At 56.5% G+C, this 23,135-nt stretch overlaps 3 protein-coding genes across 7 annotated transcripts in view; 1 reads left to right on the top strand and 2 right to left on the bottom strand.

Annotated features, from left to right (window-relative positions):
• Positions 1-288: 288 nt before the first annotated feature.
• DDIT4 (DNA damage inducible transcript 4) lies at positions 289-1,656 on the top strand. Its single transcript, XM_082765129.1, has 2 exons — positions 289-449; positions 646-1,656. The coding sequence occupies exons 1-2, from the start codon at positions 353-355 to the stop codon at positions 1,137-1,139; spliced, it is 591 nt and encodes a 196-aa protein (XP_082621255.1). The 5' UTR covers positions 289-352; the 3' UTR covers positions 1,140-1,656.
• A 642-nt stretch (positions 1,657-2,298) lies between these two features.
• DNAJB12 (DnaJ heat shock protein family (Hsp40) member B12) lies at positions 2,299-15,643 on the bottom strand. 2 transcript variants are annotated; one of them, XM_082765127.1, is made up of 9 exons: positions 15,417-15,641; positions 14,377-14,545; positions 13,620-13,765; positions 10,723-10,908; positions 9,939-10,018; positions 9,073-9,182; positions 7,263-7,435; positions 6,914-7,065; positions 2,299-5,646 (listed from the first exon to the last, which is right to left on the bottom strand). In XM_082765127.1, exons 1-8 carry the CDS (start codon positions 15,547-15,549, stop codon positions 6,944-6,946), a joined length of 1,119 nt encoding a protein of 372 aa, XP_082621253.1. In that variant the 5' UTR covers positions 15,550-15,641; the 3' UTR covers positions 2,299-5,646; positions 6,914-6,943. The 2 variants fall into 2 exon arrangements, with proteins under 2 accessions (XP_082621253.1, XP_082621254.1); XM_082765128.1 differs by having other exon boundaries at positions 2,299-7,065; positions 15,417-15,643.
• Positions 15,644-15,854: 211 nt separating this feature from the next.
• Positions 15,855-23,135, bottom strand: part of MICU1 (mitochondrial calcium uptake 1) — an 87,763-nt gene continuing 80,482 nt past the window's right edge. For all 4 annotated transcript variants that reach the window (XM_082765124.1, XM_082765125.1, XM_082765123.1 and 1 more), the window contains 3 exons: positions 19,698-19,806; positions 16,695-16,784; positions 15,855-16,076 (listed from right to left, as the gene is read on the bottom strand). In XM_082765124.1, the coding sequence (XP_082621250.1) occupies positions 15,916-16,076; positions 16,695-16,784; positions 19,698-19,806 (360 nt within the window). In that variant the 3' untranslated portion in view covers positions 15,855-15,915. The remainder of the gene's footprint in view (positions 16,077-16,694; positions 16,785-19,697; positions 19,807-23,135) is intronic.

Here is a 23,135-nt window from a genome sequence, read left to right as displayed (position 1 = left end):
AGGACGGGCGGTTTTTTTGCCAAAACGAGGAGTTTTGGGCAAATTTCGGGACCCGGCGCCCGGCGGGACCCAGCGCCCGCGGCCGGCCGGGCCCTGAGGCGAGGGGCCGGGAGGGTGGGGGAGGGGGGAGGGGGGCGGCGCGTGCCCGCTGTCACCGGGCAGGAGAGACGCCGCGGACGTGCCCCGCGCTGCCATTGGCGGAGGAGGCCGGTCGGGGGGCGTGGCCTGCCGCGCCGCGTCTATATAAGCGGCGGCGGCGGCGGTTGTCCCCTCAGAGCGGTGCGGCGGGAGGGAGGAGGCGGAGGGGTGCGCGCGCGGCAGCGGTGGCGGCGGCGCTGCCAAAGCCCTCGTCATGGCCGGGCTGTGGGAGCGGCTGGCGGGCGGCGACAGGGCCCGCATGGAGAGCTCCGACTGCGAGTCGCTGGGCAGCGCCTCCGGCTCGGAGGGAGGTGAGCGGCGGGAGCCGGCGGGGGGGGGCCCTGAGGCGCTGGGGCCCGCTGAGGCGGCGGGGGCCCGCTGAGGGGACAGGCCCTGAGGGGGTCGCTGTGGGGGGAGGGGAGAGGGGCAGCAGCACGCCGCCCCTCAGCCCCCATTGCGGCGGGGAGCCCCTGTGCCTGCCCGGTGCTGACCCGTTGTCCTCCACAGAGCCCGACTCGGCTGACCAGGCCTCGCTGCCGGACCTGGACCTGCTGCTGCACGACCCCGAGGACGAGGTGCTGTGCGCCGAGCTGCTGGAGCTGGTGCAGGCCACCCTGGGCAAGGCGCCGCTGGGCGCCCGGCGCTGCTCGCGCCTGCTGATGCCGGCCCAGCTCGTGGCGCAGGTGAGGACGGAGCTGCTGCGCCTGGCCTGCAGCGAGCCCTGCGGGCTGCGCGGGGCCCTCCTCGACCTCTGCGTGGAGCACGGCAAGGCCTGCCACGACGTGGGGCACATCGCCGTGGACCCCGCCGTGGTGCCCACCTTCCAGCTCACCCTGGTGCTGCGCCTGGACTCGCGCCTCTGGCCCAAGATCCAGGGACTCTTCGCCTCGGGGCCGGCCTTCACCCCGGGCTTCAGCCAGGCCTTGAAGCTGAGCACGGGCTTCAGGGTCATCAAGAAGAAGCTGTACAGCTCCGAGCAGCTGCTGGTCGAGGAGTGCTGAAGGGGACCCGGCTCACCCAAGTGTTTCAGAGGCTGACGCTCGCTGAGCTGGCTGGAGCGCGGCATCTCCCTGCGGCCGCAGTAGTTTAGGTTAGGCTGGAGTAGGGCGTAGGTGGACGGAGCCGGGGCAGGCGGGGGCCCTGCCAGGCGGGCGCGGGGCCGTTCGGTGCTCGCCTCACTTCCGTGGTTGTAGGCTGGTGGCGGTGACTGCGCTCCTGGGCTCGGCAGCGGGGCTGCTGCGGGGGCAGGCGGTCCCCTCCCGGTTACTTCTTTGTGTGTGTGTTTTGTAACAGCGATTGTAATCAATGGGGTCTCTGGGGGAGGGCATGCGTGTGGGGGCAGAGGGGCGTGCGGGGGGCTGTGGGGACGGAGGGCAGGACCCCTCACCAGTGCACCCTGTGCCGTGCGTGCGCTCCGTTGGTTACAGTTGACACTCGTACACTTGATGTTCAAGTGCAAGACTTCCTATGCAATTGTGTTCTTTTTTACTTTTCTAATAAAACTGGTCCAACTGATAACCCGCCGCCTCCCTGTCTTCCCTGGGTTGTGGGGGATGATGCAAGCGCCTCCCCCGTGACCCCGACCCCCCTCGTGCCCCGCAGCCGTGGGAATCCCGGCGGGTTCCCGCTGCAGGAAGGGGCAGCGGCCCGGGGCACGGGGCCGTGACTCAGGCAGGGCTGAGTCAGGCCGGGGTGGCAGCGCCCCGTCACCCGCAGCCACCAGGAAGCGGCTGGGGGGGAATTTGGGACAAAACCGGGAGCGTCTGGGAAAAGGGGTGTGGTGGGAGGGAGGTGGGGGGGGGTTGTGAGCCCTGCCCTGCTCTGCGCAGGCAGCGCTTCCCTCAGACACTCCTGAGCCTCCTCGCAGCCACGCTGCTGAGTGCATCTTCCCCCTCCAGGTCCCAAAATTTGGGCGCTTCCAAGGGCTGCTGAGCTGGGCTCGCTCCTCCCTGTCCCCACGCGAGGGCAGCCCCGTTTTTGGGGTCAGGGAGGCCGTGGCACTGGCCCAAAATCCCTTTGGCAGGTGCCCCGGCTCGCGAAACCCCAGCTGGAGCGGCCGAGGCGCTGCAGAACTGGCAGTTCTTGGCCCCACTGTCACGGGACAGAGCAGGCATGGCCCCGGCCGCGGTGCCAGCGGCAGCTCTGGCTGCTATCTTTAGCTTTTTCCACCTATTTTTACACCTTGCGCGCCAGCAGGGGCTCACCCCGCACCCTGCCAGCCCCCCGGCGCTGTCGCGGTGTCACTTCTCAGAGCTGCTTTTACAGGGAACGAGCCAGAGCTTCGCAGAACACCCAAAAAAAAGCCTGACAGACCCAAACCTGCCTGTGCTGGGTGTCCCCTGAGCGCCCCGCGGCCACCCCAAACATCCCCGGCGCAGCTCCAGCCCCGCAGCCCAGCCGTTTGCAGCCCCTATTTATAGCGAGGTGCCCTTTCCGTGAGCCCCGGGGCGGGCGGGCAGCGAGAGGCTCCCTGGAAGGTGCCAGAAGGCCCCGGCGGGGCTTTTTTTAGGGGACGGGGCGGTTGGGGGCCTGCAAGGACATGGCGGGGCTGCTGGTGGTGCAGCACCCGCAGGTCTTCAGCAACAGAGACCTCGGAATTTGGTGAAAATCGGGGAGAAGGCGTGAAATTTGCCTGCGCCCATTCAATCGCCCCCCTCCCCTCTCGCAGCACAGCCCCGGGGCTGACCCTGTCAGCCCCAGGAGCTGAAATTTGGGAGGGAGAGCGGTGTGTGCGCAGCGCCTGGCAGCCAGGTCTGGCTTCCAACCCACCCGGGAGAGGCTACAAATTGGGATATTAAGTTATTAATTTAATTGCTTGCACAGAATCGGCTGTTAGCGAGCTGCTAGCAGCCATTAGCAATAATCCCATCCTAAATAGCATCAGTTTGCTCCTGCAGGAGGATTCAGGGTGATGCTGGGCTTTTATTTTCTTTTATTTTTATTTTTTTTCTCCATGTGCCTCAAAGCAGGGGCTTGGGCCAAGCTTTTGGGCTTGCATCTGCTTTTCCCAGCATTTTAGAAGCCTAAAAGACCGCTTTCCCCACTGCAGAAGCCTGGAGGAAGAGGATAACGCTGGGAGGAAAATGATGCACCCCCCAAAAACCAGCTCAGGCTTGGATGGAGGAAAAGGAGCAGCTGAAGGCACGGGGCTGGGGTGAAAAATGCCGTTTTCTGGTCAGCCTCGGTGAGATTTCCCTTCCTTTGCTCACTGCAGTCTGCACACGGGGGACGAACGTGTGCCAGCTCAGGGAGGCTCCTGTTGACTCAAGTCTCTTCCCAAGCACAATTATGGAAAGAAAAATACAACCCAGGCAGCCCCGGGAGGCAAAACAGAGCTCGAGGCTGCCCTTCCCGCCAGGGTCGGGGCCGCGGCCGTGTTTCGGCCTTCCCCTCTCTCCGTACCCCTCCCGACCTCTCCCTTCTCTCCACTTCTTCCCAGCATCTTTGCCCCCCCTCCCTCTCGCACGAAGCTCCCAGTGCTCCTCAGGCGCTGGGGCTTGGCGGTTCTGCCTCGCTGTAGTCAAAAAATGAAATAAAACCCAGGCAATAACTGGGGAGTTCCCCGCTTTGCGAGCAGTTTGCTGGACGCCACCGCCCCCCTGCTCCTGGGGACAGCACCTCTGCTCCGGCCTCGTTTCCTACCAAGCCGCTTCCACTGCCGCCCAGGGATCTGCACGACAGCAGCACAGCCGCAGCCTTTCACGATATAAACATTTATTTATAGATGTACAATTTGATAATTAACTCTAAATCAAGAAATGCAGCTTCCAGGAGCACCCGTTAGGATCTGCGCTTTCCCGCTCGCGTTATCCACGGGAATCTACTCGAAGCATCCCAAGGTTTGTGCGGGCAGGCCCTGGGCGAGGGATGCCGTTCCGCAGGACTTTCAGCACCTCTTGCACACGCGATTTTTCTTGTACCCCCCCCACCCCCACGAGCTGCGTGTGGCTGTGCCTATTTCAACACGCCGCGCTTCCACCCCGTGCCTTCCACAGACGGAGGTACCATTACAAAAAAAAAAAAAAAAAAAAAAAAAAAAAAAAAAAACACAAAACAAAAGGAGGAAAAAGAAAACTTCTAAAATCAAGTCCATGCTGTGGTGGCTGTGGCATAAGGCTTAGTTAGCGGGAGGGCTGATGCTTTGCAGAACAAAGAGCCAAAGACGGAGCACGCGGGCTTCTAACGCCGAAGAAAGGAGCCCACCTCGCTGCTTGAGCTCCCAGCCCTCGCACCACCGCAGGGTGCCGGGGGATGGCTCTCACAGGCAAAGCCTTTAGGCAAAAACTAACTGTCGGGGACAAAAAGGGATCCAGTTTATCCCACGTTCACTTCTCAGACGGCTCACGCTCCCATCCAGGTCCTGCCTGACCAAGCCAGCGAAGCTGAGGGGACGGGGAGCAGCTGCCGACCTTCCCCCAGCAACGTTTCCTTCGGCAGAGGCGATGCAGGGCTCCGTTTTGTACCACCAGCAGCATTTCGCAGGTCTCCCCGAAGAAACGCAGGCGACAGCGCGCCATGGCCACGCTGCAAACAGGAGAGCTGCTGGGCGAGGGCTGAGGGACAAAGTAATTCACAAAGGGACACAGCTCGTGGAAAGCCCTGCTTACAGGCAGAAAGCTGCACACTGATTACGAGGCAAAATTAAAAGCAGACTGGGAAAAAAAAAAAAAAAAAAAAAAAAGAAAGAAAAAAAGGGTTACACACAGACATCAAGCGAACAACAGATGAACTAAAACCACCCAGGACAATCCTTTCCTCCGCTGAATGCGGCTCCAGTTGACCTGCAGAAGCTTCTGCCAACGTTGCGAACCCAAAGTGCAAATCCGGGCAGTTTCAGGAATCGCTTTTCGCCCCCTGCAGATTTGGAAATGCTTTTATTACAGCCCAGAGGGCAGGCATCGGCATCCCCAGCCACGGAGCGCCGCTGTCCTCGAGAAAGCCAAGTGCAGTAACCGCAAAGTGATTTCAGCTCCGTGTGCCAGGCAGAGGGGGACGCCCGGGAGGAGGCACTGCCCGCTTCCCCGTTGGCCAAGCTGGGCAGAGAACAAAATAATTTAATCACCCAACCCCTGCATAGTTTAAAAGTACACCGTATATACAGCTATAAATTAATTCTAAATAGATTATATTTCTTTTTTGTTGAAAGTTTCATCACCAAATTGTCCGATTTCTCTCTCCAGCGCAGTCGCCAGGGTCTCCTTTTGCTCCGTGGCTTTGCTTTTTTGGCTCTCTCACCTTCCAGGCCACGCGCTTGTCCCGACGGTTGTGGGACCCTGGGAGCAACCAGGCCGGTGGTGCTGGACGGGGAGGAGGAGGATGGGCAGCTGCTTCCTGTCCTAATTGCTGCCTGAGACGTCGTGACGGCGGAGACGGGCAGAGAGAAGAAAGAGGGCAGTTGTGCGTTGCTAATTCTCCGATTCCATTTTAATATCGGGTTTGATTCCTTAAACACAAAGTCCGCCACCCGGGCTCAGTGCGCTTCGCCGAGAGTCTTCAGGCGTGTCCAGTCTGGGGACGAAAGCGGTAAGGGTGTGAGTGCCGGGGGGCAGCACGGCGCGCCGCCACCCCACCCGGCCCCGCATTTCGGGAGGCTCTGCTCAGGCCGCGGGTCCCAATTCCTCCAAATTCCTCCCCTGGAAGGGAGGCAGGGGGGCAGCAGCGGGCTGGCGTGAGAGAGGAGGCGCAGTTGTGAGAAGAGGAGTGGGAGAAGCGAGAAAAGAGCGGTTCCAAGAACGGGGTGCAGGCAAAAAGGGCCGAACGCGACCCCGAGGAGTTGCTTTGAGGGCCTTCAGGCTTTCAGACATGCTCCGTGAGGCAAGGAGGGTGAAAACAAAGAGCAGCTCCACTGCTGAACCTCTTTACTCGTGTTTGGGAGCCAGCTAGCTGGATGCCCAGCGCCCCCAGGAAGTCCTTGCAAGGCTCAGTAGTGTCCATACGACTAAAACTTGGTGCTTGAAGCTTCCCCTTCAACTTATTTTGTACAGAAACTGCTTTCAAAAGGCTTTGTGGCTAGATGGGGCCACCCTCAGAGCGTCTGGTAGGTGAAATCAGCCTCAATCATCGGGCAGAAAAAGCACTCCAGGCTCTGCCCAGGTGCTCCTGGCTTTCATCAGCTCCCCCGTGGCCCAGCACTCCCGCCCTCACCTGCGCTATCCGGCTCGCCCTACCCCCAGCTCCCCGACCCACCCGTCTTCCACCTCAGCCCCTTTTTTTCCCCGTGGACACACAAAGCTGCTCCCACAACCCGCCGTGAACTCCAACGCCCTGCTTTGTTCTCCTCCAGAGTCAGGAGAAGGCAGAGGGGGGCAAGGAACATGTTTTCTGCGAGCCCGTTCCCCGTCACCACGCTTCTTTAGTGCCACAGGTGACGACTTTTTCAATGAAACAGACAATAAAGCAACAAAAAGGGTTCATTCAGAGGCGGTGGCTGGCTGCCACGGCTGGGAAAGGCGTGGCGAGATAAGGATTAAAAAAAAAAAAAATCTTGAGCCAGCCCAGGCGTGCAGTTGACAGGAGCTCGGCCGAGTCGCCAGCACGCCCGGGGCTTCGCTTTGTTCCTCGAGAACCACCGCCAGCAAAAACAGCGAGCTTGGAGAGAGCCGGGGCGCTGCCATGCAAACTAAACAGCATCAATCTCCCCGGCCGGGAGCACAGGCTTGGCAGAGGGGGGCTGCTTCCCCCCCGCTACGTGCGCGCGTCCAGAGGAGACTCGGGAAGCCTTGTGCCTCAGAGATTTCAGTATTAAGAGCACTGCTGGAGCGCCACCGGCTCGTACTTAGAGCTCCGCCGAGCGGGCCGGCGGCGGCTATCCGTGCAGAGAGGCCTGTACGTCTGACAGTCTGCTGCAGCTGGGGGTGCCCATCTTCTGCGCCCGCTGGTACAGCTCCGAGTCCCCGAAGTAGCGCGCCCGGTACAGCAGGCCTTCCTCTGCAACGGGAGAAGCGCGGCATTAGGAGCACGGAGCCCCCTCAGCAGGACTTGGCCAAGTCCCAGCGAGCACGAGGCTCGCCGCTCGGCAGGCTGCAAAGCGTGCCTACGTGGTGTTGAAATGCAACCTCAGCGCAGCTCGGCTGGGTTTTTCTGCAGCAGCCAAACCCCTCTGCCCCCGAGCCCACGCTACTCACTCTGCTGCTTCTCCTTCCAGCAGTTGTTCCGCAGGTTGGCGATGTAGTCGTCCTCCACGCTCCTCTCCACGTTCTTCAGGTTGGTGCCCGTGTACTCCTCGGCGAAGTTCTCAGCCACGTAGTAGACGACTTTCAGGTGCTCCGTCACCCTCCTGTGTACGTGACCCACGGACCTGGCTCCGGAGAGAAGGCAGAGCAGCGTCAGACACCTGAAGGGCACGGCCAGAGCCCCGCGGCTCCTCGCCAAGGATCGCTGACCACACGCATCGCCCCCACGCTCCTCCGCCCCCAGCGCCTCACAGCTCGGGAGAGGAGAAGCCTTTCTGGTGGAAAAGAAGCCGTACCCTACCCCTACCCCCTCGGATTTGCATTTCAGACAAAACCTTGTTCTTATTTTCTCCCCAGCGCTCCGGCAAACCTAGAGACACTCACCGGGGCGTGCTCGCAAGCCGCAGCACAGGACCTGTGCCCAAACACTGGATTCATCGGGCACGGCTCCAGCTGGATCCGTGCCCGAAGTCTCCCATAACAAATACCAGCTGGCTGCTGCATCAAACACCAGCCTGCCTCCCGAGCCAGGTATAAACAGCGACTCATCCGGCTCGCCCTTCAGCCTGCGAGCAGGGTGTGCAGGAGCGAGTCACACACCCCTGCACGCTCCAGCAGGGTGCCCCAGCAGCGAGAAAACAGAGGCAGAAGAAGCCAGCAGCCTGCTACCCACAGGCAGGCGTGCAGCTCGGGCAGGCAGATTCGATGAGGCACTGACCTAGGCGGGTCTGCCAGCAGGAACCTTATTTTTGGAAGAGGTTTACGAAGGGAACCGCGTGACACGTGTTTCTTTACGACTCTGCCATTCTCAGCAGCAGCCTCCTGTAAGCAAGGGGCACCAAAACCTCCCCGTGCCAATAAAACCTCGCCAGGTTCAGCAGCTTGCCTGCGGCACACTGGGTTGGGCGCAGCGAGCTCGTTTCCTGCCAAGGAGCAGCTGAGCTCAGCATTTTTTTTTTTCCTTTGCCTGAGCGAGAGTGCAGCACCGCCTGCTGGCACAGCACGCTGCTGCTCCAGCTCCTTCAGCCTCACCCCAAAAACACAGCCGAGGGGCTGGGGCAGCTCGTTTGCTCCTCTTGTCCAAAGCCAAAGTGGGAAATCAGGCACGGGGGCGATGTTCCAGCTGACAAGGCTGGGAGCAAATCCCTGCCTGCCTCAGAGCTGCCCTGCACCCAGCACCCTCTCGCCTCACAGAGCGCCTCCTCGCCAGCCTCAAACTCACAAGCAGAGAGACACGTGCCTGGTTTCGTGGCCCTCAGCCACAGAAGTGACATCCCAACACTCCTTAGCCTCTCAGGACGACCCTGAGCTGCGCCTCGCCCCAGTTTGCTCCGTCTCCTGGCTCTAAGTGCTAACGCCAGAGCCCTCACCTCGAACCCGAAAGCCAAGCTGTGTTTTGGAGCATTTAGTTACATGTTGGGGCGAACAGATCTGACTTTCATTTTTCACACCCTGATTTAACTCTACATCTCAGCCCCATTGGGCTACAGCTCCCCCAAGGCCTTCACTCCGTCCCCTTCCCACCTAGCTGCAGGCTGCAGAGGTTCCCCGTCAGAGCCCCAGTCTGTCAGGCCGTCGAGCCCCCTCCGACAGCCCCTTCCACCCCAAGACCTGCCTGGAAACAATTCGGCCTTCCCTGAGCTGTGAGACAGCAGGGAGCAGGAGCAGGAGGAGATAAAGCAAAGAAACAGCAGGAGAAGCAGAGCGCCCAGCTCCCCAGCACCCACCCCGCGGGGATAGGCTCAGAGCAAGGGGTACTAACGGCCTCTGGCTCAGGCTGTAGGGAGGGCTGGAGACCATCATCTGGCTGAGCGCAGACACGATGATCAGGATGAGGATGGGCATCAGCTGGACAAACAGCCCCAGGCCACCCTGCGGGGACAGAAACGCACAGTGGAGCACCATCCTGGAGGCCCAGACCCCAGAGCATCGCTTTCCCTCCCTCCCAGCCCGAACGCAGCCTTAATTCCCCTGGAGCACGCTTCCCCCTTTAACCTCGAGAAGAACTGCTTGGGGAGTTCCCCATTTTTCTTTCTTTCTTTCTTTTCCTTTTCAAGCATTTTACTGGCTATTAAAGGAGCAGGGTTATGTTAAGTCCCACAGTTTCATTTCTCCAGATCAGAGGGCTTGGAGACATATGCAGATTCTGTGAGGGAAAACCCCAAAACAGCTCAGGCCATAAAGCTTTTTCCTTGGTTAATTACTCATCACAGACTAGAAACACCCCATCTCGCATGGTGAGATGAAAGGGGGAAGGGGTACATGCTGGGAGGAGCCACGTGTATCAGTATTATCTGAAAGCTGGATCTGCCTTTTAAAATCAGAGAATGAATTGAGAGAGGGAATGCTTATCCTCTGCTAAAAACAAGTTCGGTTCACTGCTGCCAGCTCACATCGAGGTGGCACAGATTCAAGGCACACCAGCGTTCACCCTGCTGGAAGAGAGTCCTGGGAGAGCCGCCCGCAGTAAATTAGAGTGGAAATTCTGCAGGCAGCTAACTTCCCACCACCGCAGCTTTCTGTACGGGGAGGTGCCAACGAGCAGGGCTGGTGCACAAAGCAGCCCCGCCAGCTCGCTGGAAAAAACATTCAGGCTCCCGGCCCCCTGCGTGCTCTCTCTCCACTTACATCCCCCTGGTGCTCTCGCCTGTCCTGCCTCTGGTGGTAGGTGTATCGCATCCTGCCGTTGCTGTACACGTGGACGTTACCTGCGGGCAAAAGGAGAAGGATACAAAGGGGTCAGCATGTCCCAAACAGCTCACCAGAGGTGGCTGCAGCAGCTACGGCGCTCCCCAGGAGACTGATGGAAGCATTCACACAAAGGAGTTTATCTTTTGATTAACACCAATCGGAAAAAGAAAAATAAATAATTTTGGTAGTTTTTCCACCTTAAAAGCAGCTTTTCCTCGTTTTAGATGGCAAAACTACAGCTGAAGAGGGAGACCAGCTGCAAAACTGCTCCTGGATTCTCAAGGGACAGCGAGGAAAGGAAAAAAAAAGACTGAGCAAGAATGGCAACTCGCTGGTTTTCCTGGAGTAGCCCTGCCTTCCTGACAGGCAGAACAGGAACGCTGCGAAAGGTCGCGTGATGCCTGTGCATCGTTTTTGTTCTAACGTTCAATCCAACCCAGTAACAGTGAATGTCTCCAGCGTGCAGACAGACTGCTGAGCTGGGGAAGAAGTCCAGCTCTGCTGGAATTACCTGCTGGGCCCCGAGTTCTCCAAGCTCCCACCTGGATGACTTAGAAAACCCTAGGTGCTTGGGTCAGTTGTGAGGGAGAGCTCTGACCGACCTCAGCTGTGGGGAGGAGCTGCTCTGCTACCACTCCTCGCCCTGCCAATAAACCCTACAGCACCCTGACTGTCAGAAGGGCCGGGGCCCTCTCGGGACAGCGAGGTTTAACGCGCTTACTGGAGGGGAATCCACCCCCGAAGAACATGTTGAAGAGGTCCTCGGGGGAGATGTCCGCCTCGAAGCCGCGGTGGAAGTCTGCGTGACTGTGTCCGTGCCGAGCGGGGTTGAGCTTCTCGTCCCCGTACTGGTCGTATTGCTTCCTCTTCTCCGGGTTGCTCAACACCGCGTAGGCGTTGCCAATGGCTGAAATACGGACAATTAGGAGGCAATTAGCTTCTTGCAGCCCCAGATGCTGCGCTGAGCCCTGCGAGCAGGCCCGGCTCGCCTCCCTCAGCACCCACGTCAGGTTCTCAAGCAGCCTTTGGCGGCACAGCTCTCCTGCCTGGCACGCTGCTTCGGCAGAAGGAAACCACACCGAGAGACTCAGCCTGAAATCAGCCCGAATAACCAAGCTGTGGTGTGGCTGCTGTGGGTTCTGTGCGCCTTCCTAGAGAAACCCCCTCAGGTGAATGAAACTACCCGGTGCTGCACAAATGCTGGCAGCAGAGCTGCGATGCATTTTGTTTCATTAAACCCGTTCCTTCTTTTGAACAGCTGATTCCAAACCATTCAGCCACGAGCACAGCAGAGCATGATTTCCAACGATAAATCTTATTCAAAAGTAGCATTAAGTGCACTTGATGCTGTAGCCTGAAACCAGAACTACGAAGAATTTAAGTACAGGGTGCCTCACTGACAGAGACTTTAAGATCCCAAGCAAAAGCTGGTGAGGAGATGTGGGCTGAAAGCTGTGAACTTCAGATCTTCCAGGTTCCACAGGAAGGTTTCCACGCAGGCAGCCCGCTGGCACCCGCCTGTTTCTGGGCTCCTCTCCCTGCACATCCCAGCTCACCCCTTCCCCTCGGCACCGACCCACCCGGGAGCCTCTGTAGGTGACTGCCGAGCACGTCCCTTCCCCTCCCCGTGTCGCAAGGACGTGAGGAGCTCACAGGACTGGGGCTGACTGCTGCGTTAAGGGCAGGAAAGGGGGACCCGTGCCCTTTGCAGGAGATTAACTCCAAGATTCAACACTTTCCCGGCAGTGAGACCGAGGTGTTTGGTTTCTTCTTGGACTAGAGATTTGGAGAGCGGAGGATGTCGTGTCAGTACGCTCGCTCTGAGCCTCAGTTATAATTAGTGCACGCACAGCAAACGTTTCTACGAGCCGGGCAGGAAGCTAGACCGCAAGGACTGGCTCCAGCACACCAGGCCGTCCTTTCACACCGTGTGATTAAGCAATGAAAATGGGGCAATTTAGGATCTTGTTCATCGTCTAGCCTTCTGCTGACCAAGCTCCACAGGAACACCTCATTCCCAGTCAGGATTTCAGCTCCAAGCGGCTCGGTTCAGCTCTTTGCCCAACGTCAGCCGAAGGCAGTGATGCAAACGAGGTTCAACACAACTGCAGCCGCCTGGGACAAGGTCCCGGGCCCAGACCTGATGTTTTATCAGCTGTCACTGGGAAGACGAGTGTCAAGACTTGAGCTAACACAGCAACGTTGGAAAAAAATTAACTCAAGCCCTCAGAGCCCTGCACGTTTCCCCCTTCGCCCTCTGGCAGGGAGCAGCTGGACTTTGGCGAGCCCTGCAAACGAGAGGAGGCTGGAGGATAAAGGGCACCTTGCCTAACGCAGGGCTCCCAGCACGTAACTCTTCTCAAAGCCCTCGGCAAACATCGTTGGTTGAGATTAGAGGTGAGGAAACCTGCCTTTCGCCACCGGGCGAGGGCTGGCAGATAAACTATCAGCCAGCGGCACAGGCAGATGCTCCCTGCCTAACCTGGCCCCTGCGCTAAAAAAGAGTAGCTGAGGGTCAGCTCGCTATCTGCCAACAGCAAGGCGCTTATCAGCCACGGATTGAAGCCTTAAAAGGCTCGAACAAACCTTACATAAGACTTTTACTGCCGAAATTTGCCCACTCGGAGCTCGCCCCTCACCGCTCTCGTGGCAGGCTAGCCTTGCTCCCTGCTCCTGCAAAAATCTCGGGCTGCTCCAGCCCCGCTGCACCCATCGTGCTGCTCAGAACCCCACAGGCAGGCGCCACCCAGGCGAAAAGCCTTGGATTTGGGTACGGGCACCTAGGGAAGTGCCCACGGGGCTGTTTTGGGGGATTACCATCAGAAGAGGCCTCGTTTTATTCATGAGTGGAGCAATTCCAGGGGAGCACAGTGCCTCAACCACAGTGCCTCAACCACCAGCCCGCTCCTTTATTTCCCCTCACACAGCTGAACGCAGTTCTCATAGTTCCCACGGCTCTCTACCGCATTTATTCTGGCAGAGGGGATTTTCCTGGCCCACAGGCAATTACTGAGCGCTCACAACCACGAGGCAAAAGCTCAGCTAAGCGGGCTTCCAAACTCCTCCTGCTGGGACTTCTCATGCAAGGTGCGGAAGATGAAAAATACAGGAAATGAAAAAAATCACGAGTGCTGGAGAATCAGCCACCTTCCCCACAGCCTCAGAAGGGTGGCACGACTCCCAGACAGACACAGATGCTGCAGCCTACTTCATTGCTGCTGGACAACGACTGGTTTGAAGCTACCTGGCTGCCCAGGAACCATCTTCCTCCCACGGGATTCAGTTACAGCAGCCCCGCTGTGCTCTCAGTGTGTGGGAGCTTTTTGGGAGATGTGTCTGTACGACAAAGGGGCTGCAGACACAACAGCTGCCCCCTGGGGCTGTCCCCAGGAGGGGAGCACCCAGCACCTGCCCTGAACCCGCCCGTGGGGGCTGTTTCAAGCTCATCTCACACTTTGTCCGTGACACAACCAGCTCAGAAAGAAACAACTCTGCTGACCAGAGCTTTATTTCACTCTGCCTGAATCATCAGGTTGTTTTCAGGGAGTCCCTGCTTGCCCAGCTCAGCAGCATCACCTGCTGGCTGTGGGTAAGTCACAAGGCGGGGAGGTGCGTTACCTTTAAAGGCCTCGGTGGCCCCTGGCGCGTGGTTCTTATCGGGGTGGAACTTCAGTGCCAGTTTCCGGTAAGCCTTCTTCAAGTCCTCGTCTGAAGCTTCTCTGTTGACTCCCAGAATTTCGTAGTAATCTTTGCACTGCTTTACCCTGCCGGGAGAAAAGACACGGGCAGTGAGTTTCGGCCACGGGAACTGCTTTGCCTCGGATATGTCGACTCTGCAGCATCGCAGGCGGCGCGGTTTCGACCGACGCTCAGCGAACTCCGCTTCACTCATCTCGGATTCCTCAGAGGTGACCCAATTTTCTCACGTGCTCACCCACAGCCTGCCCGTGCTGCTGGCACACAAACACTCCTACAGAACGGGTTGGGCCAGGAAAGGTGGAAGGGCCTCTCCTCGGGCACTGCTGGCACAGGCAGAAGAACACAGCCCCCAAACCATGAGCGTGAGGGAGCCGGGGCTGCAGGGACCACAAATGGCAGGCCAGGATCTGGAGGATCGCTGGGTTTTTGGCGTCCCCCTGCACTGCTTCAGACCCAGTTAGTTCAGGCTTAAAAACTACCACGGGCTGAGCAGGAGAAGGTGCTGGATAAACGTGTCCTGGGAGTCGGCAGCAGGAGCTTTAGGAGCATCCTGAGCATCTCCACCAGCAGAGCGAGTGGTCCTGCGAGGGTTTGGTACTCGGCTGGGCTCTCAGCGTGACCCGAGCAGCAGGACAGGGGGAGCGGCCGCCCCGAGGCCCCCCGAGCACACACGCACCTCCTGACGGCGTCCGCCTGGTCCCGCGTGTAGCCCCGCGGCGCCTCCCCCGCCGCCTCCCCGCCGCTGCCCGGCCGCCCCCCGGGGCCGGGGCCGGGGTTGGGGCCGGGGCTGGGGTCGGGCTGGGCCCCCGCCGCCTGCTGCTCCTTGTCCAGCTCCTCCAGCAGGGCTGCGGCGGGAGGGAGGCGAGAGTTAAACGGGGAAACTGAAGGGGTCGGGGGAAAATAAGTAATTTTGGGGGAAATTAAACGTTCCTGGGGGAGAAAATTGGATGTTTCGGGGGAAAATTAAAGACTTTTTGGGAGAAAATGAAAGATTTTGGGGAATAAAATTAAAGATTTTGTGGGGAAAATTAAAAAAAATAAGATAAATTAGATAAACTTGGGAAAAAAATAAATAATCTCAGAGAAAATTAAACGTTTGGGGGGGGAAATTAAAGGAATTCAGCAACAATTAAAGGAAGCCCAAGGGATATTAAAATAATTTTGGTGAAAATTAAAGCCATTGCAGGAAAATTAAAGGCATCCAGGGAAAATTAAAAGGATTTCAGGGAGAGTTACAAGAGAACCCTTGAAAATTAAAAGAAATTTGGGGAAAATGTGATAAATTCAGGGAAAATTAAAAGAAATTCGGGGAAAAATTTGATAAATTCAGGGAAAATTAAAAGAAACACAAGAAAATTTAAAGAAATTTAGGGAAAAATAAAAGAAATTCAGGGAAAATTAGAAGAAACGCAGGGAAAATCGAGAAATTCAGAGAAAATTGAAAGTATCCAGGGGAAATTAAAGAAAATCAGGGAGAATTAGAAGAAACGCGGGAAAAATTAGAGGGATTCGGGGAAAAACAGGCGACCGTGAGGTAAAATTATCGAAACTCGGCCAAACTCAACGCCCCCCCCGCCCCCCGCCCCCGGACTCGCTTTCCCAGCACGCCCCGCGCTGCCCGGACACGGCGCATGCGCAGTCCCCGCGCAGGCCTCCCCCCTCCCCCCCTCGCCGGCCGCCCCGCCGCCCCCCGGTCGCCGGGCGCGGCTCCCTCACCGCGGCCGCGGGGCGTGGGGTAGAGGCGCTGCGCCTTCAGCAGGAAGCGCCGGGCCCGCTCGGGCTGCCCGGCCCTGGCGGCCGCCAGCGCGATGCCGACGCAGCGCTCCGCCTCCTCCCGGTTCCCCTCCATGGCGCCCGGGCCCGGCGGGCGGCGCCGCCTGATGGCGTCACCGACGGGGCACGCCCCTAGACGCAGGCCACGCCCCTAGCAACAAGCCACGCCCACCGCGGCGAGGACACGCCCACCACGACCCGTACCCACCACCCAACCACACCACCCACACATCAGACCACGCCCCCTCCCACCAGACCACGCCCCCCCACCAGGCCACGCCCCCTCCCGTATTTCCCCGAGTACACGCGCATTCCCGTAACACCCCCCCCACCCCCACCCCCACCCAGGCGCCCCCCAAAAAAGCAGGCAGCCGCAGCCCGTTAATTAACTCGCAGCTCGTTAAGGGAACGAAAGGGACAATAGGGGCGCGGCGCGGCCCCGCTAGGGCCGGGGCAGGGTGAAGTCCCAGGCGGTCTCCTGGGCGCACTTCCACATGGCGCGCATCAGGCGGGTGAAGCCCATGTCCTTGGGCTTCTCCAGGCCCCGCATCAGGCGCTGCTTCATGATGGCCACGAACTCCTTGTTGCTCAGCTCGCCGTTCCCTGCGGGCAGCAAGGACGAGGTTACGGGCACCCAAACCCACGGCCACGCGCCCCAAACCCACCGCCACGCAGCTCGGGGGGCGGCAGCCCAGCCCCAACCCGGCCCCACGCAGGGCAGGGGGGATTTATTGAAGTTTCTCCTTTTAATTTTTAATTCCTGCATTGCATCCAAATGCAACTCGGGGCAGGGAAGCTCCCCTGAAACACCAGGAGGGGAGCAGAACTGCCCCCAGCTCTGCAGGCATACAAACAGCCACAGAAAGCCTCAAGCTCTGCGCCTGCTCTTCCACCCAGTGCCTACCTGAGGGTGGATTTGTTGCCTGACAAATCCACCCTCAGCTCCCTTGCTATCAAAATATTTTATCAGACCCCACGTGTGGCTGCAAATGGAGAAGGCTGGGAGATCCCTGGATTCCTGCTGAGCTCCAGGGTGATCACCCCATCAGAAAACGCCGCGGAGCAAAATAAAATAGATGCAGCAAAGGCACAAGGCAGCAGGTGGGGCTGAAGCCACGGGGACGGCAGCAGAGCTCAGCCAGCCACCAGCACCGGGCAGCTACTGATGACCTTTTTCTGTATTCCTCCTCCTCAGCTCGTGCCGGGAGGCTGCTCACTCACCGTCGCAGTCGAAGAGCGCGAACACCACGTCACACACATGGTCAGAGAGCTCCACCTTCGCCACCGTCCTGGCCACCTGCTGCATGGTCACTGCAAGAGAACAAGGGCAGGCGGTGAGTGCCACCCAGAGCCCCGGCTCTGTCCCCAGCCCGCCCAGCACCAGGCTGGGCAGCTTCAGCCAGCAGCAGCAGTCTGTATGTCCTCAAATAGAAACATGAATTTCACAGAAACCTTCCTCAGAGGTGCTGAACCAAGCCCCAACACCGTTTCCCTGCGGTGCAGGTCCTTCCGACTGCAGACCAGGTGTCACAGACCAGGTAAATAAAACCTGAGCGAACTACGAGTGCCATTTCTTCACCGTTTTTGGAAAACAAAACAGGTGCTGTCTGGGGAAAACGCCTCACAAACCCTTTTCCCATTTGGATTTTGTGCTGGCTGCATCCAGCTGCATGCAGGGAAGCCCCCAGGATTTGATGCCATTAAATATTAGTTTTATAACCTGAAAGCTATATGATTTGGGTGTTGTTTTATGGGTCATTAAAATACACTTTCACCATCCTCTTTAGAAGAGGCTAGCTTAATTCATCACAGAAGACGAGCTGCCCAGCTCTAGCTGCTCGGTGCCATCCATTTTTCCCCGTTTCATTTTAAACAGCACCTCTAAAATCCTAATAATCAGTTTACTATATCAGCTTAGCAGCAATTTGACATAAACGACCCTTTTTTTATTTCCTCCTCCTAATAAGATGAGCAATTTGTTGCTTTTCACTACGCAACCCTACAAGAAGTTGTCCTTCGGAAGGGATGCAGCCCATTTATTCCCTGTTCAATTTGCAGGTGAGATGCCCAGGCTAGGTGAGCGTGTGTGGGCAACGTGCAGTGCACAGACAATTTCAGCATGGGAGCACAGATTCCTGCTGCAAAATCCAGGCATATCACCACAGGTTAATTTGCAGCTCCATTTGGACCCCAGGAAAACGCCCTTCATGCGGCTGATGCTGCTGGAGCAGCCACGCTGAGGCTTTTTCACAGCTGGGCTTTCTCCCCCCTGCTTTACGCAGTGTCAGCATCAACCAGACCTTGCCCTGAGGCTTTCCAGAGCTGGCGGGCTCCTGAAAGAAGAAAGCAGCCCGAAACTTCCCCAGGCTTTCCTCTTCCAGCCACAGGGCTCCTAGAGCAGTGGCTGAGGCTCCAGCACAAGTTCATTAATCGCAAGTAATTAAACAGCAATCGTGCTGATTTACCACCTGCGTGTAGACCTAAATACTCCAGGAATACATATTCCATGACCGGGCAGTTGCTAATTTACTGTAGGTACTGAGAAAATTGGCTTTGCTAGGCTATTATCTCCTCACAGTACACTGCAGAAGCAGCAGCACATCCATATTTCATGTGCAGCATCTCTTGCTTGTTTTTACTTCTAAACGAAAGGAAAAACCCATCGGGTTCTTTTAACTTCCAGCCTTGAGATGCAATGATCTAAAGGAAAGAGCACAGATGATTCCCCGAGAAGTCAAAGCTCAGGCTGTGGACACATGCAGGAAGAGAGGTGACACGTCTGGCTCCCTCTGCAATTCCACTGCCCCAAAATGCAAGACCCAAGGAGCAGAGTTGGACTTTTTTTCCACGTTTTTGCACATTTAAAATAAGTTTGTTTTAATAGGCACGTCAAATCTGGAAACACAGCCGTAATGGCTGAGCCCCCAAAGGAAACGCGTGGTGAGATGAAGAAGGACAAGGGCTGGGCTGGTCAATCAACCATGCCACGACCAAGCTGCCTGGGAAACACCCAGCTCTGAGGTTATTCAGCCAGCTCCTCAGCCACACTCGCGCTCTGGACAATGGGTTATCCGAGCAGAGCTGCTCTGGAGACTTCAACACTCAGACAAGGAACTTAACGGGCTCCCAAGGTCAGAGCCAGTGAGAAAATTCAGGTGCCACTACTCGTGTTTTGGAGCAGAAATGCAGCATCTGGCTCTCGTTTCTAAACAAAGCCCCTTGTTTTTGAGCAAAGCCAAGACAAGGCTTGAGCAGCACCGTATGGGGTAATGGAGACCCCTATGGAAGAGAATTTGCAAAACTTCTTACTGCTTGTCATTTCCAGCAACTTTTTCAAGTGCATTGTAGAAGAAGAAAAGACACTGCTCCCAAGATTGGGATTAAGAACCCCTGAATGCCTGGGCTCCAGCACCAGAGCCCGTGGTGTACCCACCAGGCTGCTCTGCCTCTGCACACACCTGACAGGCCCCCTGCAGCTGGCCCAGCACTCGCTGAGCATCTGGGCCCTCTGACTGCCAGCTGAGCGGCAGGAAGGAGACGAGAAGAGCAAGGCGAGCAGCAGGCCTCCTTGTGTGCGAGGACAGCCATGCAGTGCGGTGAAGCCCCCTGCTCGTAGCTCAGGCTCCATCGCAAGCATTAGCTTGGAGCCACCAAACACCATGGACATCCCGCAGGCTTGCCTGCAAGGTGTCCCGGCAATAAACAGCTCTTGCCGATTCTCAGGGGCTGTGTGAGTGCTTCTTTTTGGGGGGAATGGGCTAAAGTGGCCCCAGGAGAGGTTTAGGTTGGATGTTAGGAAGAACTTCTTTACCAAAAGGGTTGTGAGGCATTGGGATGGGCTGCCCAGGGAAGTGGCTGAGTCACCGTCCCTGGAGGTCTTGAAAAGACGTTTAGATGTAGAGCTCAGTGATCTGCTTTAGTAGGGGACTGGTTAGTGTTAGGTCAGAGGTTGGGCTAGGTGATCTTGGAGGTCTCTTCCAACCTGGGTGATTCTGTGGTCTGTTCAGGCTATGCATTTTGCCATTTTTCTCTCTATATGTAAAATGAGGGAAGTATAACACCTGAAATCCCTCTTTATCCATGCACTGCAGAAGTTAAACCTCTCATCACAGAGGAACTGCAGTCTCAGGACATTTTTAATCCATCAGACTGGGCTTGTTCGACCCCTCCCTAAACCCAAATACAAGCTGTGAACCGTGCTGCCTGCCTCTTGAGTTTTAATACCTTTATCAAGCGAGGCTCCAGCCATGTGGTAAAAGCTCAACGCCGTGTCCACATCGTTTATGTTCTTCAGAAACGTGAAGAAGCTCTCCACCTCCTCAAACGTCAGCCCCTAGGATGGAGAAAAGAGGGACTTGGTGATGGGAAAAGCAGACTGTGACACTGCTCGGGTAACAAATGACAAAGGGAATCAACTGCTCGAGCTTGCAGCTGGGGTCCAGACACTGCTACAGGCAGGTTCGTGTAGGCACACATGCCCGAGTGAGCTTTGCTGCTGGTGGTAGGGCTGGATGTGCTTGCTCTACTTCCCCACACAGCACTCAGGCTGGGAAATGCTGCAGCTGAAGGCAGCGACCCCTTCAGTGGGACCACCAGGAGCTGCAGCACCCAAACTGCGCCCTTGTGGGCAGGAACAAGCACCCAGCCTGGGATTTATCAGCTTGTCAAGGGGAATTCAGGCTCAGCCTCCTCCTGTTCCACCTAGTGGGAGGCTGATGCATTGAGACGCTGCAAGTCCCGACTGCATAACACAGCGGGGTTCCGTGCTGGGGATGGAAGAGTGCACGCTGCAGCTGGGGCTGCGAATATAAATTCATGTCATCTGTTGTAACCCTGCTCGAGCCGTTCCCAACGACTTCCAATCAGGGCAGAAGCGACCTGTCTTTTTTTTTTTTTTTGAAATATAAATCACGTTTTTTTACGATCTTTTCCTACAGACACGGTGCCTCTGGAATTGTAAGCAGAAGAACTACAGACAGTTTGCAACCTGCCTAGGAGTATTCCAGCTCATCCCTGTCCTCAGCGAAACCGAGCACGTGGCAGAGCACGGCCAACACACGTTGCACAGCACACCAACAAGTGCAACAGCAGGCTTTGGGAGCTGGATTCATGGGTGCAAAGTGCACACATGGACAATGTATAGGAAAAAATCCCCACTTGCTGTACAGGGAACTGTCTTTAAATGTAAACCTGCTTTCCAAGCGGTGTGCTAACAGCTGCACAGCAGAATTAAATGATATTTTTCTTCTGCCAGGACAATATAGCACATACTTTTGCACAAGATATTGCAAAGATTCCTGTTTTGAACAACGTATCTACAGGAGAAAAGATCTTTGCAATTCAGACACCCATCTCCAACATCTCCCTGCTGAGCGTGGGACTGAGCAGAGCACTACAAATTTGGAACCCCCGAGGGAACCAGGATCCCTGTGGCCACTTTCAGGCCAGCAAAAGGCCCCAGAGCTCAGCATTTCCCTGGATTTTCCAGCAGGAAATGGCAAATATCAAGGCCAAGCAGCTCATGCAGAAGTCCCTTGTTTAGTACCGTGGTTCCTGTTGTTTCAGCCAGCAACACGAAAAGTTTACATCCTTACAAATGTAAATTCCTGGTCCTTGTCACCAGTTAAAAAACCAAAAGCCACGACTCACGGAGGCATCCTGCTATTCTAGGCTTCTGTGTGGACACATTCTGAATCTCCACAGCAAAAACCCAGCTGATGCTACGGAATTCAATGTATGATTGATGAATTCGATCGCTGAGGCTGGCATCAGCATCTACTCCTTCCCAGCTACAAAAAATCGGAGAAGGGAAGGGGTGCAGAACCGTGCTGACAAGTTGCCAGCCGCGATGATCACCATCAGTCAGCAGCCGGGGAGGGGAATTCATCTGTTCCCTGTCGATGCGTCTGTCGGCGCTGCTTGGGCTCCTCATAACTCACTCGTGTCTCCACTGAAAGCCCAATAAACATTAACCTGCCAAAGGGCTCCCTCCCTGCTTCCTCAGGAGCGTTGAACTGTATTTGCAAGGTAACACTGGATTAGGAGGCTTGCCAGGTGGGTTTGGGGCAATTCACCATCCAAATCGTTGTCCTCCCGCCTGCTTTGAAAGAAATAAACACGTCACAGCCCCTGCTGCTGCTGACAGAGAGCAGGGTTGCAGCAGGGTAATAAACTGTGTGGATAATGATACACTGCTGCTCTGCAAGTGTGAAACAAAAGGATTTGGTAGAACAACTCTTCCTGCAAAACACATCAAACTGCTCTGAGCATCACGGCGTTCAGGGACAGGACGAATGGCGAGGTGGCCGAGCAGCCTTAACATCTCTCCGAGGTCTGGGACCCAAGGGAGAGCAGAGGAGAGCAGCAGCTCCATCCCTTTTCCCCAGGCGAGGAGCAGGCTCTGCAATGGCTCTGCACAGGGCTAAGTCCCACACGCAGAGGAAGCAGCACTGCTGCCACCAAGCTCCTGCTGCTCAAAGTGAAGCTTGCTCTCCAGATTAATCCTGCATCCATTTACAGAGACAGCTCCGCGAGCACAGCCCCGGATAAACGAGCTAGGAAGCTCAAAAGGCAATTAACATGGCTCTGGCTACGGCAGTCCTACTTCTGAAAAGGAAACTGAAGCTACACAAAAGCCCCGGGAGCAGCACCAGGGTGGTGCCATGAAAGCACAGAAGCATATTTAGATGCAAAGTGCTGCACACAAATCTGCAAGGGACGGGTCTGTTAAAATACCCTGGGAGGGGAAATGCTTGCATAAAAAGGTTCTCTTCTGTAAAAGACGATGCAAGGTTGGGCAGCAGGCTGGGGGTTTCTGTGAGCTGAAACCTGCTGAAACCCATGAGTTCAGTTAAAAAGTCACAGGACTAGAGAGACGAGACGCCTTGCTCTGAAGCTGGCTGTTCCCTACAAATAGGAACGTGACCTGGCTGCCTGGGGAATGAGGAATGAGGGGGAAACAAAAGCTCTTCCTCTGCCCCAGATGTCAGGTGTCTGACTGACACGTGGAAGGAAGGGAACATCTGCTGGAAGAATCCTTCCAAAAATAACGTCCTCTGACTAATTTCTCATACACCCGGCTACTGCTTGGTACATATATATAAAGCCACAGCAAAGACTTGACAGTCTGTGAATGTAACAGTAGAGCTGATGTTTTCTGTCACACAGGCATCACAGCTGCCAAGCTGCAAAGCACTTTTCCCTGAGAAATCAACTAATTCCTGCGAAAACTCAAAGGGAACAGAGGTATAGGAGAAAAAATCTGCAGTGTCTTGCTCAAAAATCAAGTCAACAGACTCAAAACTGCAGCCTCGGAAACACCGATGGTCAAAGAGCTTGGGAAGGGAGATTTCCCAGTATCGGCAGGCAATTTCTTCCATTTTTCCACTGGACGCTTTTTGGCTTCGCCTGCAGCATTTGCTGTGAAACAATGCATCATGAAGGCACCTGAGCTCAGGCCTCCCTGGGGTGTTAGGACAAATGAGACACTTCCAAAATACCGATACTGCTGACGAAGTTCTGCTTGAAATCAGCACTCTGGGGATGTCCAAAAGTGCTGAGCTTCTGTGCTGTGCAGGGAGAGATCAAAACTCGTTTGATGCTGTACGTTCAGCCCTGAAGTAACAGCGACCACTGCAGCTCTCAGCAGCACCATCTGGATCC

This window comes from Aythya marila, assembly GCF_965140915.1.
Source record: "Aythya marila genome assembly, chromosome: 7".
Classification (NCBI taxonomy): domain Eukaryota; kingdom Metazoa; phylum Chordata; class Aves; order Anseriformes; family Anatidae; genus Aythya; species Aythya marila.
Note: the sequence above shows the minus strand (reverse complement) of the source record. Positions and strands in the feature narration are given on the sequence as shown.

Bases quoted from the DNA above. Each gene is read 5' to 3' on its own strand.
- DNAJB12 (XM_082765128.1), bottom strand. From the start codon at position 15,549: ATGGAGGGGAACCGGGAGGAGGCGGAGCGCTGCGTCGGCATCGCGCTG. The intron at 14,546-15,416 runs GTGAGGGAGCCG...CTCCCGCCGCAG, and splicing joins CCCCACGCCCCGCGGCCGCG to CCCTGCTGGAGGAGCTGGAC. The intron at 7,066-7,262 runs GTGAGTAGCGTG...CTCCCGTTGCAG, and splicing joins CTGGAAGGAGAAGCAGCAGA to AGGAAGGCCTGCTGTACCGG.
- DDIT4 (XM_082765129.1), top strand. From the start codon at position 353: ATGGCCGGGCTGTGGGAGCGGCTGGCGGGCGGCGACAGGGCCCGCATG. The intron at 450-645 runs GTGAGCGGCGGG...TGTCCTCCACAG, and splicing joins CGCCTCCGGCTCGGAGGGAG to AGCCCGACTCGGCTGACCAG.